Source organism: Coturnix japonica, chromosome 1 (genome assembly GCF_054131305.1).
Source record: "Coturnix japonica strain WE chromosome 1, WE-NBRP24, whole genome shotgun sequence".
NCBI classification, from domain to species: Eukaryota; Metazoa; Chordata; class Aves; order Galliformes; family Phasianidae; genus Coturnix; species Coturnix japonica.
In genome coordinates this window covers 165566-183987 of record NC_140663.1, presented here as the reverse complement: position 1 = coordinate 183987, position 18422 = coordinate 165566, and the positions used below count along the sequence as shown (strand labels likewise).

At 52.1% G+C, this 18422-nt stretch overlaps 1 protein-coding gene across 1 annotated transcript in view; it reads left to right on the top strand.

Moving 5' to 3' along the window:
• The window catches only part of LOC146762217 (staphylococcal nuclease domain-containing protein 1-like), a 94777-nt gene that overhangs the window by 41579 nt on the left and 34776 nt on the right, over window positions 1-18422 (top strand). Inside the window, exons 8-9 of the mRNA XM_085510614.1 lie at window positions 7049-7155; window positions 8309-8399. Of these exons, the coding sequence (XP_085366740.1) occupies window positions 7049-7155; window positions 8309-8399 (198 nt within the window). The remainder of the gene's footprint in view (window positions 1-7048; window positions 7156-8308; window positions 8400-18422) is intronic.

Sequence of the window (18422 nt, the reverse complement as noted above, 5' to 3'; positions counted from 1 at the left end):
ATATGGGATTATATGGGACGTACAGATCATAATGGAGAGCTGCCATAACCAGAACATAGTGGGAACCATCCTACACCCTGTGAGTTATGGGATATATGGGATTATATGGGATTATATGGGATTATATGGGATTATATGGGGTTATATGGGATTATATGGGGTTATATGGGATTATATGGGATTATATGGGGTTATATGGGATTATATGGGACGTACAGATCATAATGGAGAGCTGCCATAACCAGAACATAGTGGGAACCATCCTACACCCTGTGAGTTATGGGATAGATGGGATTAGATGGGGTTATATGGGGTTATATGGGGTTATATGGGATTATATGGGATTATATGGGGTTATATGGGATTATATGGGGTTATATGGGGTTATATGGGATTATATGGGACGTACAGATCATAATGGAGAGCTGCCATAACCAGAACATAGTGGGAACCATCCTACACCCTGTGAGTTATGGGATAGATGGGATTAGATGGGATTATATGGGGTTATATGGGATTATATGGGATTATATGGGATTATATGGGGTTATATGGGGTTATATGGGATTATATGGGATTATATGGGATTATATGGGATTATATGGGATTATATGGGACGTACAGATCATAATGGAGAGCTGCCATAACCAGAACATAGTGGGAACCATCCTACACCCTGTGAGTTATATGGGATTATATGGGGTTATATGGGATATATGGGATTATATGGGATTATATGGGGTTATATGGGATTATATGGGATTATATGGGATTATATGGGATTATATGGGGTTATATGGGGTTATATGGGATTATATGGGACGTACAGATCATAATGGAGAGCTGCCATAACCAGAACATAGTGGGAACCATCCTACACCCTGTGAGTTATGGGATATATGGGATTATATGGGATTATATGGGGTTATATGGGGTTATATGGGATTATATGGGATTATATGGGGTTATATGGGATTATATGGGATTATATGGGATATATGGGATATATGGGGTTATATGGGATTATATGGGATTCTATGGGATATGGGACGTACAGATCATAATGGAGAGCTGCCATAACCAGAACATAGTGGGAACCATCCTACACCCTGTGAGTTATGGGATAGATGGGATTAGATGGGGTTATATGGGATTATATGGGGTTATATGGGATTATATGGGATTATATGGGATTATATGGGGTTATATGGGGTTATATGGGGTTATATGGGATTATATGGGATTATATGGGATTAGATGGGATTATATGGGATTAGATGGGATTAGATGGGATTATATGGGGTTATATGGGATTATATGGGATTATATGGGGTTATATGGGATTGTATGGGACGTACAGATCATAATGGAGAGCTGCCATAACCAGAACATAGTGGGAACCATCCTACACCCTGTGAGTTATATGGGATATATGGGATTATATGGGATTATATGGGATTATATGGGGTTATATGGGATTATATGGGACGTACAGATCATAATGGAGAGCTGCCATAACCAGAACATAGTGGGAACCATCCTACACCCTGTGAGTTATGGGATATATGGGATTATATGGGATTAGATGGGGTTATATGGGATTATATGGGATTATATGGGATTATATGGGATTATATGGGATTATATGGGGTTATATGGGATTATATGGGATTATATGGGACGTACAGATCATAATGGAGAGCTGCCATAACCAGAACATAGTGGGAACCATCCTACACCCTGTGAGTTATGGGATATATGGGATTATATGGGATTATATGGGGTTATATGGGGTTATATGGGATTATATGGGATTATATGGGGTTATATGGGATTATATGGGATTATATGGGATATATGGGATATATGGGGTTATATGGGATTATATGGGATTCTATGGGATATGGGACGTACAGATCATAATGGAGAGCTGCCATAACCAGAACATAGTGGGAACCATCCTACACCCTGTGAGTTATGGGATAGATGGGATTAGATGGGGTTATATGGGATTATATGGGGTTATATGGGATTATATGGGATTATATGGGATTATATGGGATTATATGGGGTTATATGGGGTTATATGGGGTTATATGGGGTTATATGGGATTATATGGGATTAGATGGGATTATATGGGATTATATGGGATTAGATGGGATTATATGGGGTTATATGGGATTATATGGGATTATATGGGGTTATATGGGATTGTATGGGACGTACAGATCATAATGGAGAGCTGCCATAACCAGAACATAGTGGGAACCATCCTACACCCTGTGAGTTATGGGATAGATGGGATTATATGGGATTATATGGGATTATATGGGATTATATGGGATTATATGGGGTTATATGGGACGTACAGATCATAATGGAGAGCTGCCATAACCAGAACATAGTGGGAACCATCCTACACCCTGTGAGTTATGGGATATATGGGGTTATATGGGGTTATATGGGATTATATGGGATTATATGGGATTATATGGGATTATATGGGACGTACAGATCATAATGGAGAGCTGCCATAACCAGAACATAGTGGGAACCATCCTACACCCTGTGAGTTATGGGATATATGGGATTATATGGGATTAGATGGGGTTATATGGGATTATATGGGATTATATGGGATTATATGGGATTATATGGGATTATATGGGGTTATATGGGATTATATGGGATTATATGGGACGTACAGATCATAATGGAGAGCTGCCATAACCAGAACATAGTGGGAACCATCCTACACCCTGTGAGTTATGGGATATATGGGATTATATGGGATTATATGGGATTATATGGGATTATATGGGATTATATGGGGTTATATGGGATTATATGGGGTTATATGGGATTATATGGGATTATATGGGGTTATATGGGATTATATGGGACGTACAGATCATAATGGAGAGCTGCCATAACCAGAACATAGTGGGAACCATCCTACACCCTGTGAGTTATGGGATATATGGGATTATATGGGATTATATGGGGTTATATGGGATTATATGGGGTTATATGGGGTTATATGGGATTATATGGGATTATATGGGGTTATATGGGATTATATGGGATTATATGGGATTATATGGGATTATATGGGATATGGGACGTACAGATCATAATGGAGAGCTGCCATAACCAGAACATAGTGGGAACCATCCTACACCCTGTGAGTTATGGGATATATGGGGTTATATGGGATTATATGGGATTTTATGGGATTATATGGGATTATATAGGGTTATATGGGATTATATGGGATTATATGGGGTTATATGGGATTATATGGGATTATATGGGATTCTATGGGGTTATATGCGGTTATATGGGATTATATGGGATTATATGGGATTATATGGGGTTATATGGGATTATATGGGATTATATGGGGTTATATGGGATTATATGGGATTATATGGGGTTATATGGGATTATATGGGATTATATGGGGTTATATGGGATTATATGGGACGTACAGATCATAATGGAGAGCTGCCATAACCAGAACATAGTGGGAACCATCCTACACCCTGTGAGTTATGGGATATATGGGATTAGATGGGATTATATGGGATTATATGGGATTATATGGGGTTATATGGGATATGGGACGTACAGATCATAATGGAGAGCTGCCATAACCAGAACATAGTGGGAACCATCCTACACCCTGTGAGTTATGGGATATATGGGGTTATATGGGGTTATATGGGATTATATGGGATTATATGGGATTATATGGGGTTATATGGGGTTATATGGGGTTATATGGGGTTATATGGGATTAGATGGGATTATATGGGGTTATATGGGATTATATGGGATTATATGGGATTATATGGGATTATATGGGATTAGATGGGATATATGGGATTATATGGGATTATATGGGATTATATGGGGTTATATGGGATATGGGATGTACAGATCATAATGGAGAGCTGCCATAACCAGAACATAGTGGGAACCATCATATACCCTGTGAGTTATGGGATATGTGGGATTAGGTGGGATTATATGGGATTATATGGGGTTATATGGGATTATATGGGATTATATGGGATTATGTGGGATTATATGGGGTTATATGGGATTAGATGGGATTATATGGGATTATATGGGACGTACAGATCATAATGGAGAGCTGCCATAACCAGAACATAGTGGGGACCATCCTACACCCTGTGAGTTATGGGATATGTGGGATTAGATGGGATTATATGGGATTATATGGGATTATATGGGGTTATATGGGATTATATGGGATTATATGGGATTATATGGGATTATATGGGATTATATGGGATATGGGACGTACAGATCATAATGGAGAGCTGCCATAACCAGAACATAGTGGGAACCATCCTACACCCTGTGAGTTATGGGATATATGGGATTATATGGGATTATATGGGATTATATGGGATTATATGGGATTATATGGGATTATATGGGATTCTATGGGGTTATATGGGGTTATATGGGATTATATGGGGTTATATGGGATTATATGGGATTATATGGGATTCTATGGGGTTATATGGGATTATATGGGATTATATGGGATTCTATGGGGTTATATGGGATTCTATGGGATTCTATGGGGTTATATGGGATTATATGGGATTATATGGGGTTATATGGGATTATATGGGATTATATGGGATTATATGGGATTATATGGGATTCTATGGGATTATATGAGGTTATATGGGATTATATGGGGTTATATGAGGTTATATGGGATTATATGGGATTCTATGGGGTTATATGGGGTTATATGGGATTATATGGGGTTATATGGGATTATATGGGATTATATGGGATTATATGGGATTATATGAGGTTATATGGGATTATATGGGGTTATATGAGGTTATATGGGATTATATGGGATTCTATGGGATATGGGATGTGGTGTGTGGGGTGATAGGGGTCACAGAACATCCTTGGCACCATCCTGCACCCGGCACGTGGCAATGGGATATGGGATATGGGATTATATCGGGCTGCATTGGTGCTGTTAGGGGCTGCATTGGGGCCAGTTGGGGCTGCATTGGGGCTGCATTGGTGCTCTTTGGGCCTGAATTTGGTGTGTTAGGGGCTGGTTGGGGCTGCATTGGTGCTATTTGGGGCTGCTTGGAGCTGCATTGGTGGTGATTGGGGCTGCATTGGTGCTGTTTGGAGCTGCATCGGTGCTATTTGGGGCTGTTTGTGGCTGCATTGGTGCTGATTGGAGCTGCACTGCTGCTACTTGGGGCTGATTGTGGCTGCATTGGTGCTGTTTGGAGCTGCATTGGTGCTATTTCGGGCTGTTTGGAGCTGCATTGGTGCTATTTGGGACTGTTTGTGGCTGCATTGGTGCCATTTGGTGCTGATTGGAGCTGCATTGGTGCTCTTTTGCTGTCACTGGTGCTGTTAGGGGCTGCATTGGAGCCAGTTGGGGCTGCATTGGTGCTCTTTGGGCCTGGATTCGGTGTGTTAGGGGCTGGTTGGGGCTGCATTGGTGCTGTTTGGAGCTGCATCGGCGCTGCATCAGCGCTGTTTGTGCTGCATTGGTTCCGTTTGGGGCTGCACTGGTGCTGTTTGGGGCTGATTAGGGCCGCATTGGTGCTTCATCGGTGCTGTTTGGAGCTGCATTGGGGCTGTTTGGAGGCGATTGGGGCTGCATTGGAGGTGATCTGTGTTGCATTAGTGCTATTTGGTGCTGTTTGGGGCTGATTGAGGCTGCATTGGTACTGTTTGGGGCTACATTGGGGCCGATTGGAGCTGCATTAGTGCTGTTTGGGGCTGCATTGGTGGTGATTGGTGCTGATTGGGGCTGCATTGGGGCTGCATTTTTGCAGGTTGGGGCTGTTAGGGGCTGCATTGGTGCCTTTTGGGCCTGCATTGGGGCTGATTGGAGCTGCTTTGGTGCTGTGTGTGGCTGCATTGGGGCTGATTGAGGCCACATTGGAGCCGATTGGAGCTGCATTGGTGCTGTTTGGAACTGCATTGGTGCTATTTGGGGCTGTTGGTGGCTGCATTGGTGCCATTTGGGTCTGTTTGGTGCTGATTGGAGCTGCATTGGTGCTATTTAGCTGTCACTGGTGCTGTTAGGGGCTGCATTGGGGCTGCATTGGTGCTCTTTGGGCCTGAATTTCGTGTGTTAGGGGCTGATTGGTGCTATTTGGTGCTGATTGGAGCTGCATTGATGCTGTTTGGGGCTGATTGGAGCTGCATTGGTGTTATTTGGGGCTGTTAGGGGCTGCATTGGGGCCGATTGGGGCTGCATTGGGGCTGATTGGAACTGCATAGGTGCTATTTGGTGCTGTTTGGGGCTGTATTGGGGCCGTTTGGGGCTGCATTGATGCTACTTGGGGCTGTTTGGAGCTGCATTGGGGCCGATTTGGGCTGCATTGGTGCTGTTTGGGGCTTCATCGGGGCTGCATTGGTGCTATTTAGGTGTCATTGGTGCTATTTACTGCTATTTGTGGCTGCATTGGTGCTGATTGGTGCTGATTGGTGCTGCATTGGTGCTGTTAGGGGCTGCATTGGGGCTGATTGGAGCTGCATTGGGGCCGATTGAGGATGTGTTGGGCTGTTAGGGGCTGCATTGGTCCTATTTGCTGCTGTTAGGGACTGCATTGGAGCTGTTTGGGGCTAATTGGGACTGCATGGGAGCTATTTGGTGCTGTTTGAGGCTGCATTGGTGCTATTTGGGGCTGCATTGGTGCCATTTGGGGCTGATTGGAGCTGCATTGGTGCCGTTTGGGGCCGCATTGGTGCTGATTGGAGCTGCATTGGTGCTATTTAGCTGTCACTGGTGCTGTTAGGGGCTGCATTGGGGCTGCATTGGTGCTCTTTGGGCCTGAATTTGGTGTGTTAGGGGCTGATTGGGGCTGCATTGGTGCTATTTGGGGCTATTTGTGGCTGCATTTGGTGCTATTTTGTGCTATTTGTGGCTGCATTGGTGCTATTTGGGGCTGTTTGTGGCTGCATTGGTGCTGTTTGGTGCCATTTGGTGCTGATGCTTGTCCCCCCCCATTGCAGAACGGCAACATCACGGAGCTGCTGCTGAAGGAAGGCTTCGCGCGCTGCGTCGACTGGTCCATCGCAGTGTACACCCGCGGGGCCGAGAAACTGCGAGCGGCCGAGAGGTGAGTGGGGGGATATGGGGGGATATGGGGTATATGGGGGGGTATGGGGGGATATAGGGGGGATATGGGGGGCAATGGGGGGATATAGGGGGTTATGGGGGGGATATGGGGGGATATTGGGGTTATGGGGGGATATGGGGGGATATGGGGGGGATATGGGGGGCACTGAAGCCATCCCTGCACATGGGGGGGGGTCCAATGGGATGTTGTGCTGGGAGCAATGGGGGGATGTGGGGTGGATGAGGAATGTGTGGGGCACCCCATACCCCCCATATCCTCCCATATCCCCACATATCCCCCCATATCCTCCCATATCCCCCCATATCCCCCCATATCCTCCCATATCCCCCCATATCCCCCCATATCCCCCCATATCCTCCCATATCCCCCCATATCCCCCCATATCCCCCCATATCGCCCATATCCCCCCCATATCCCCCCATATCCCCCCCATAACCCCCCATATCCCCCATATCCCCCCTATATCCCCCTATATCCCCCTATATCCCCCCATATCCCCCCATATTCCCTCATATCCCCTCCATACCCCCCATATCCCCCATATCCCCCCTATATCCCCCCTATATCCCCCCATATCCCCCCATATCCCCCATATCCCCCCATACCCCCCCATATCCCCCCATATCCCCCCATATCCCCCATATCCCCCCATATCCCCCCATAACCCTCCATATCCCCCCATACCCCCCTATATCCCCCCATATCCCCCCATATCCCCCCATATCCCCCCTATATCCCCCATATCCCCCCTATATCCCCCCATATCCCCCCATATCCCCCCATATCCCCCCTATATCCCCCATATCCCCCCTATATCCCCCTATATCCCCCCATATCCCCCCATATCCCCCTATATCCCCCCATATACCCCCATATCCCCCATATCCCCCCATATCCCCCCATATCGCCCATATCCCCCCATATCCCCCTATATCCCCCCATATCCCCATATCCCCCCATATAACCCCATACCCCCCCATACTCCCCCATATCCCCCCATATCCCCCCATAACCCCCCATATCCCCCCATAACCCCCCATATCCCCCCATAACCCCCCATATCCCCCCATACCCCCCCATATCCCCATATCCCCCCTATATCCCCCCATAACCCCCCATGTCCCCGTTGCAGATACGCCAAGGAGCGGAAGCTGAGGATCTGGAGGGATTACGTGGCCCCGACGGCCAACCTGGATCAGAAGGACAAGCAGTTCGTGGCCAAGGTGAGCGGGGGGGGGATGCAGCTGTGCATGCGGGGCTGCATTGGTGCTGCATTGGTGCAGCTCAATGCCACGGGGTACTACTCAGTGCCATGGGGAGCAGCTCGGTGCCATAGGATGCAGCTGTCCATGCAGGGCTGCATTAGTGTAACTTAATGCCATGGGATGCAGGTGTGCATTGGGGCTGCATTGGGGCAACTCAGTGCCATGGGATGCAGCTGTGCATGCAGGGCTGCATTGGTGCAGCTCAGTGTCATGGGATGCATCTGTCAGTGCAGAGTTGCGTTGGTGCAGTTCAGGTCCATGGGATGCATTTGTCCAAGCAATGCAGCAATGCACCAGCTCATTGCCATGGGATGCATCTGTCCATGCAGAGCTGCATTGGTGCAGGTGGCTATTATGGGATGCACCTGTGCATGCAGGGCTGCATTGGCTGCATTGGTGCAGCTCAGTGACATGGGATGCATCTGTCCGTGCAGGGCTGCATTGGTGTAGGTTGCTATTATGGGATGCATTTGTCCATGCAGGGCTGCATTGGTGCTGCATTGGTGCAGCTTAATGCCATGGGGTACAACTCAGTGCCATGGGGAGCAGCTCAGTGCCGTAGGATGCAACTGCCCATGCAGGGCTGCATTAGTGTAACTTAATGCCATGGGATGCAGCTGTGCATTGGGGCTGCATTGGGGCAACTCAGTGCCATGGGATGCAGCTGTGCATGCAGGGCTGCAGTGGTGCTGCAGTGGTGCGGCTCAATGCCATGGGGTACAACTCAGTGCTATGGGATGCAGCTGTGCATGCAGGGCTGCATTGGTGCAGCTCAATGCCATGGGGTACAAGTCAGTGCTATGGGATGCATATGTGCAGGGCTGCATTGGTGCTTCATTGGTGCAGCCCAGTGCCATGGGGTGCAGCTCAGTGCCATGGGATGCATCTGTCCGTGCAGAACTGCATTGGGGCTGCATTGGTGCAGCTCAGTGCCATGGGGTGCAGCTCAGTGTCATAGGACGCAGCTGTCCGTGCAGAGCTGCATTGGTGCAACTCAGTGCCATGGGGTGCAGCTGTGCATGCAGGGCTGCCTTGGGGCTGCATTGGTGCGGCTCAGTGCCATGGGGTACAACTCAGTGCTATGGGATGCATATGTGCAGGGCTGCATTGGTGCTTCATTGGTGCAGCCCAGTGCCATGGGGTGCAGCTCAGTGCAATGGGATGCATCTGTCCGTGCAGAGCTGCATTGGGGCTGCAATGGTGCAGCTCAGTGCCATGGGGTGCAGATCAGTGTCATAGGACGCAGCTGTCCGTGCAGAGCTGCATTGGCGCAACTAAATACCATGGGATGCAGCTGTGCGTGCTGGGGCTGCATTGGTGCTGCATTGGTGCACCTTAATGCCATGGGGTGCTGCTCAGTTGCATGGAATGAATCTGTCTGTGCAGGGCTGCAGTGGTGCTGCATTGCTGCAGCTCAGTGCCATGGGGTGCAGCTGTGTCATAGGATGCAGCTGTCCATGCAGAGCTGCATTGGTGCAGCTTAATGCCATGGGGTGCAGCTCAGTGCCATGGGATGCATCTGTCTGTGCAGGGCTGCATTGGTGCAGGTTGCTATTATGGGATGCAACTGTCCCTGCAGAGCAGCATTGGTGCAACTCGATGCCGTGGGGTGCAGCTCAGTGTCATAGGACGCAGCTGTCCGTGCAGAGCTGCATTTGGTGCAACTCAGTGCCATGGGGTGCAGCTGTGCATGCGGGGCTGCCTTGGAGCTGCATTGGTGCAGCTGAATGCCATGGGATGCATCTGTCCATGCAGGGCTGCATTGGTGCTGCATTGGTGCACCTTAATGCCATGGGGTGCAGCTCAGTGCCATGGGGTGCATCTGTCCATGCAGAGCTGCATTGGTGCAGCTTAATGACATTGGATGCATCTGTCCATGCAGAGCTGCATTGGTGCTGCATTGGTTCGCCTTAATGTCATGCGGTGCAGCTCAGTTGCATGGAACGAAACTGTCTGTGCAGGGCTGCATTGGTGCAGCTCAGTGCTGTGGGATGCAGCTCAGTGCAATGGGGTGCAACCGCCCGTACAGCGCTGCATTGGTGCTGCATTGGTGCAGCTCAGTGCCGTGGGATGTATCTGTCCAGGCAGAGCTGCATTGGTGCTGCATTGGTGCACCTTAATGCCGCACAGTGTGTCTCGATTGCATGGAATGCATTTGTCCGTGCAGAGCTGCATTGGTGCAGGTTGCTATTATGGGATGCAACTGTCCCTGCAGAGCAGCATTGGTGCAACTCGATGCCATGGGGTGCAGCTCAGTGTCATAGGACGCAGCTGTCCGTGCAGAGCTGCATTGGTGCAACTAAGTGCCATGGGGTGCAGCTGTGCATGCAGGGCTGCCTTGGGGCTGCATTGGTGCAGCTCAGTGCCATGGGGCGCAACTGTCCATGCAGAGCTGCATTGGTGCAGCTCAATGACATTGGATGCACCTGTCCATGCAGAGCTGCATTGGTGCTGCATTGGTTCGCCTTAATGTCATGCGGTGCAGCTCAGTTGCATGGAATGAATCTGCCTGTGCAGGGCTGCATTGGTGCAGCTCAGTGCTGTGGGATGCAGCTCGGTGCAATGAGATGCAACTGTCCATACAGCGCTGCATTGGTGCTGCATTGGTGCAGCTCAGTGCCGTGGGATGTATCTGTCCATGCAGAGCTGCATTGGTGCTGCATTGGTGCAGCTTAATGCCGCACGGTGTGTCTCGATTGCATGGAATGCATTTGTCCGTGCAGAGCTGCATTGGTGCAGGTTGCTATTATGGGAATGCAGCTGCCCCTGCAGAGCAGCATTGGTGCAACTCGATGCCGTGGGGTGCAGCTCAGTGTCATAGGATGCATATGTCCATGCTGAGCTGCATTGGTGCAGCTTAATGACATCGGATGCACCTGTCCATGCAGAGCTGCACTGGTGCTGCATTGGTGCGCCTTAATGCCACGTGGTGCAGCTCAGTTGCATGGAATGAATCTGCCTGTGCAGGGCTGCATTGGTGCAGCTCAGTGCTGTGGGGTGCAGCTCAGTGCAATGGGATGCAACTGTCCGTACAGCGCTGCTTTGGTGCTGCATTGGTGCAGCTCAGCGCCGCGGGATGCATCTGTCCATGTAGAGCTGCATTGGTGCAGCTTAATGCCGCACAGTGTGTCTCGATTGCATGGAATGCATTTGTCCGTGCAGAGCTGCATTGGTGCAGGTTGCTATTATGGGATGCATCTGTCTGTGCAGAGCTGCATTGCTGCAGCTCAGTGCCATATGATGCATCTGTTGGTGCAGAGCTGCATTGGTGCAGGCTGCTATTATGGGTTGCACCTGTCCTTGCAGAGTTGCATTGGTGCAACTCAATGCCATGGGGTGCAGCTTAGTGCAATAGGATGCAACTGTCTGTACAGAGCTGCATTGGTGCAGCTTAATGCCATGGGGTGCAGCTCAGTGCCATGGGATGCATCTGTCCATGCAGAGCTGCATTGGTGCAGCTTAATGACATTGGATGCATCTGTACATGCAGAAACCGCATTGGTGCTGCTCAATGCCATGCAATGCAGCTCAGTTGCATGGAATGCATCCGTCCGTGCAGAGCTGCATTGCTGCATGTTGCTATTATGGGATGCACGCCACGCGCTGTTGCTCCCCACCAGGTGGAGCTGCAGCGTCATTGAGCTGCATGCAGGGAATGCAACGAGCTGCAGGGGGGGCTGGGATGGACATGGGGGTGCTGCAAGACCCTCCCCCCCCCCATTGATTCCTATGGGTGCCCCCCCCCCATTCATTGCTATGTGTGCCCCCCCCCATTCATTCCTATGGGTGCCCCCCCCATTCATTTCTATGGGTGCCCCCCCCCCATTCATTCCTGTGGGTGCCCCCCCGCCCCCCATACATTTCTATGGGTGCACCTCCATTAGGGACAACAGAGATGTGTGGGGGGGGACAGCAATGAATGGGGGGGGATCAGTGTGTTCCCCCCCCTCCATTAGGGACAGCAGTGATGGGGGGGGGGGGGCAAGGGGGTGTCATTCTGCCCCCCAGGTCAGATCCAGCCCCCCAAGTTGGCTCCAGCCCCCCCCAAATCACATCCTGCCCCACAAGTTTGATCAGCTCCTGCCCCCCCTGTCCCCCCCCCCCCCATGTTATATCCTGCCCCACAGATCACATCCAGCCCCCCCCCCCCACAGATCAGGTTGGCTCAGCTCCTGCCCCCCAAGTCACATCCTGCCCCCCAAGTTCAGTCACCTCCCCCCCCCCCCTCAGATCATATCCAGCCCCCCAATTTACATCCAGCCCCCCAAGCTGACTCCAGCCCCCTCCCAAATCCCATCCAGCCCCCCAAGTTTGATCAGCTCCTGCCCCCCATGTTACATCCTTTTCCCCCCACCCCAGGCCATATCCTGCCCCACAGATCACATCCAGCTCCCCCCCCCCCATCAGGTTGGCTCAGCTCCTGCCCCCCAAGTTACATCCTGCCCCCCAAGTTCAGTCACCTTCCCCCCCCCCCCCCCCCCCAGACCACATCCAGCCCCCCAAGTTACATTCAGGCCCCCAAGTTACATCCAGCCCCCAAGTTGACTCCAGCCCCCCCTCAAATCCCATCCAGCCCCCCAAGTTGGCTCAGCTCCTGCCCCCCATGTTGCACCCTTCCCCCCCCCCCCCCCCCCCCCCCGTAGCTGCTTTGGGCTCCTCCATGCTTTGAATTGGGGGGGGGGGGGGGGGATGGTTTGTGTGCCTGTAACTGGGTGAACTGGTTTGTAATGGGGGGGTGGGATGAGCTGGTTGATGTAATGGGGGGGGGTGTGATGTAGATGTGAGCAGGCAGCAAACGCTGCTCCATTCCCTGCGTCAGCAGCCGGGAACTGGGGCACGACGCCTCCAGCTGCATGAATTGCATTGCATTGCATCGCATCATATTGCATTGCATTGCATTGCATCATATTGCATTGCATTGCATCATACTGCATTGCATTGCATTGCATCATATTGCATTGCATTGCATTGCATTGCATCATATTGCATTGCAGTGCATTGCACGGCATGGCATAGCATTGTATTGTATTGCATCCCATCGCGTTGCATCTCATTGCATCTCATTGCATTGCATTGCATTTCATTGCATTGCATTGTATCCAATGGCATTGCATTGCATTGCATCATATTGCATTGCAGTGCATTGCACGGCATGGCATAGCATTGTATTGTATTGCATCCCATTGCATTGCATTGCGTTGCATCGTGTCCAATGGCATTGCATTGCATTGCAGTGCAGTGCATTGCATGGCACGGCATAGCATTGTATTGTATTGCACCCCATTGCATTATATCTCGTTGCATTGCATTGCGTTGCATTGCATCACATTGCATTGCACAGCATAGCATAGCATTGTATTGTATTGCATCCCATTGCATTACATTGCATCACATTGCATTGCATTGCATCCCATTGCATCCCATTGCATTGCCTTGCCTTGCCTTGCCTTGCATAGCATTGCATTGCATCCCATTGCATCCCATTGCACTGCAGGGAGCTCAGCTCCCCTTTGGGGTCCCAAGGTTGGGGTGGGGTGGGGGGGTGCATTGCATTGCATCCCATCCCATCCCATTGCATTGCATCCCATTGCATCCCATTGCATTGCATCACGTTGCATCCCATTGCATCCCATAGCATTGCATTGCCTTGCATCACATTGCATTGCGTCACATTGCATTGCATCAGATTGCCCTGCCTTGCTTTGCATTTCATTGCTTCCCATTGCACTGCGGGGGGCTCAGCTCCCCCTTGGGGTCCCCATGGTTGGAGGGGGATGCATTGCATTGCCTTGCATGACACTGCACCACATTGCATTGCATCACATTGCATCCCATTGCATTGCATTGCATTGCATCACATTGCATTGCATTGCATCGCATTGCATTGCATTGCATACCATAGCTTTGCATTGCATCCCATTGCATCCCATTGCATCCCATTGCATTGCATTGCATCACAGTGCCTTGCTTTGCCTTGCATTGCATCCCATTGCACTGCAGGGGGCTCAGCTTCCCTTCTGGGTCCCCATGTTAGGAGGGGGGAGGGTGTGCATTGCATCCCATTGCATTCCTTTGCATCCCATAGCATTGCATTGCATTACATTGCATTGCATCCCATAGCATAGCATTGCATTGCATTGCATTGCTTCGCATCCCATTGCATTGCATTGCATCACATTGCATTTCCTGGCATTGCATTGCATTGCATCGGATCACCTCCCATTGCATTGCATCGCATTGCATCACATCCCATTGCATAGTATCACATTGCATTGCATCCCATTGCATCCTATTGCACTGCAGGGAGCTCAGCTCCCCCCTGGGGTCCCAAGGTTGGGGTGGGGGTGGGGGGTGCATTGCATCCCATTGCATTGCATTGCATTCCATCCCATTGCATAGCATCACATTGCATTGCATTGCATTGCATCCCATTGCATTGCATCACACCCCATTGCATAGCATCACAATGCGTTGCATTGCATTGCATTGCGTTGCATCACAATGCATTGCATCGCATCCCATTGCATAGCATAGCATTGCATAGCATTACATCCCTTTGCATTACATCCCATTGCATAGCAACACATCCCATCACATTGCATTGCATCCCACTGCATTGCATTGCATTGCATTGCATTGCATCCCATTGCATTGCATCGCATCCCATTGCATCACATTGCATAGCATCACATCCCATTGCCTTGCCTTGCCTTGCATCCCATTGCATTGCATCCCATTGCTTTGCATCACATCCCATTGCATTGCATCCCATAGCATCCCATAGCATCCCATAGCATCCCATTGCATTGCATTGCATCCCATTGCATCCCATTGCACTGCATGCTCAGCTCCCCCCATGTTGCAATGTGGGGGTCTCCATGTTATGGGGGGGGTCTCCATGTCATGGGGGGGTCTCCATGTCATGGGGGGGGTCTCCTTCCCCTTCATTCTGTCCTATGGGGTGTGTTTAATTACTGCAGCCCTAACGAGTCTCCCTCGTTGGCCGGCAGCTCAATGGCGCAGCTGGGCCCCCATCAATGGGGCCAGTGTTCTATTGCAAAGGGGGGGGGGCAGGACTTAAAGGCCTGAAGCCTTGGGCTCAGTGACCCCCCCCCCACAGCATCTATTCCCCTCCTCCAGCCCTGGTTTCCCCCCCCCCCCCCCCCCAATCCCTATTTGCCCCCCCCCCCCAACCCTGGTCCCCCCCCCAATCCATCCCTATTCACCCCCCATCCATCCCTATTCACTCCCCCCCCCCTCACCCCCCCCATCCCTCGTATCCCCCCCCCATCCCTATTTGCCCCCCCCCAACCCTGGTCATCCCCCCCCCCCATCCATCCCTATTCACCCCCCATCATCCCTATTCACTCCTCCCCCCCCCATCCCTCGTGTCCCCCCCCTCAATCCCTATTCACCCCTCCCCCATCCCTATTTGCCCCCCCCTCAACATCCCTATTCAACCCCCCCCCCATCCCTATTCACCCCCCATCATCCCTATTCATCCCCCCCCCCACGCCCCCATCCCTGGTGTCCCCCCCCTCAATCCCTATTCACCCCTCCCCCATCCCTATTTGCCCCCCAACCCTGGTCCCCCCCCCATCCATCCCTATTTACCCCCCCCCCCTCCATCCCTGGTCCCCCCGAATCTATTCCTGTGCCCCCCATTATCCTGGTTCCCCCCCCCCCTCCATTGCTGGTCCCCCCCCTCCATCTCTATTCACCCCCCCCCCCCCCATCCCTGGTGTCCCCCTCCCCCCCTCCCCCATCTATTCCCCCCCTCCATCCCTATTTGCCCACCCCCATCCCTGGTTCCCCCCCCCCCCCCCAATTCCTATTTACCCTGGTCCCCCCCCCCATCCATCCCTATTCACCCCACCGCCCCCCTTCAACCCTATTTGCCCCCCCCCCCCCCCCCATCCCTGGTCTCCTCCCCTCCATCCCTATTTGTCCCCCCCCTCGCCCCCCCAGTCTCCCCCCCTCTATCCTTAGTTCCCCCCCCCCCATCCCTGTTCCCCTCCCCCCAATCCCTATTCGCCCCCCATAGCCCCCCTCCTTATAGGCCCCCCTCCCTATGTCCCCCCCCATAGCCCACCTCCTTATAGCCTCCCTCCCAATACCCCCCTCCCAACATCCCCCCATCCTTATAGCCCCCACCCTATACACCACCACCCATAGCCCCCCCTCCTTATACCCCCCCCCATAGTCCCCCTCCTTATAGCCACCCTGCCTATACCCCCCCATAGCCCCCCTCCCTATAGCCCACCCTCCTTATATCCCCCCCACCCTATACCCCCCCCAATACACCCCCCCAATACCCCCCCATCCTTATTGCCCCCCACCCTATACACCACCCCCCATAGCCCCCCCTCCCCATAGCCCCCCTCCTTATAGCCTCCCTCCCAATACACCCCCTCCCTATAGCCCCACTCCTTATAGGCCCCCCCCATAGTCCACTTCCTTATAGCCACCCTCAATATACCCCCCCCCAATAGCCTCCCTCCTTATAGGCCCCCCACCCTATATCCCCACCTCCCTATAGCCCCCCTCCCAATACACCCCCATCCCAATACCCCCCCTCCCTATACCGCCCATCCCTATAGCCCCCATCCCTATACCCCCTCCCCATAGCCCCCCTCCCCATAGCCCCCCTCCCTATACACCCCCCCCAATACCCCCCCATCCTTATAGCCCCGTCCTTATAGGTCCCCCTCTCTATGTCCCCTCCCATAACCCCCCTCCCTATAGCCCACCCTTCAAATACCCCCTCCCTACACCCCCCTCCCTATACTCCCCCCTCCCAATACCCCCCCCCATGGCCCCCCCTCCCTATAGCCACCCTCCTTATAGGCCCCCCTCCATATGGCCTCCCCCCCATAGCCCCTCTCCGTATAGCCCCCCTCCCAATTCCCCCCCTGTAGCCCCCCCTCCCTATACCCCCCCATAGACCCCCTCCTTATACCCCCCCATAGCCCCCTTCCCCCCCCATAGTCCCCTTCCTTATAGCCACCCTCCCTATACCCCCCCCTTGGCCCCTTCTCCCTATAGCCACCCTCCTTATAGGCCCCCCACGCTATATCCCCCCCACCCTATAGCCCCCCCCCCTCCCAATACTCCCCCATCCTTATAGCCCCCATCCCAATACACCCCCATCCCAATACCCCCCCTCCCTATAACACCCATCCCTATAGCCCCCATCCCCATACCCCCCCCAATACCCCCCCATCCTTATTACTCCACACCCTATACCCCCTCCCTATAGCCCCCCGCCTTATAGCCTCCCTCCCAATACACCCCCTCCCTATAGCCCCCCTCCCTATACCACCCATCCCTATAGCCCCCCTCCCAATACACCCCCATCCCAATACCCCCCCTCCCTATACCACCCATCCCTATAGCCCCCATCCCTATACACCCCCCCAATACCCCCCCATCCCTATAGCCCCCATCCCTATATCCCCCCCCATAGCCCCCCTTCCCTATAGCCCCTCTCCTTATAGGCCCCCCTCCCATTGTCCTCCCCCCCCCATAGCCCCCCTCCTTATGGCCTCCCTCCCTATACCCCCCCTCCCTATAGCCCCCCTCCCTGTAGTACCCCTTCCCTATAGCTCCCCTCCCAATTCCCCCCCCATAGCCCCTCTCCCTATAGTCCCCTCTTCCCTATAGAACCCCACCCTATATCCCCCCCTCCCTATACCCTCCCTATATCCCCCCCTCCCTATACCCCCCCTATATCCCCCCTCCCTATAGCACCCCTTCCCTATAGCCCCCCCTTCCCAATACCCCATCTCCCTATATCCCCCCCTCCTAATGCCCCCCTCCCTATAGCCCCCCACCCTATTCCCCCCCCCCATACCCCCCTTCCCTATAGCCCCTCTCCTTATAGGCCCCCCTCCCATTGCCGCCCCCCATAGCCCCCTCCCTTATAGCCTCCCTCCCTATGCCCCCCCCCAATATCCCCCCCCCCCCCTTTGCATTGCCCTG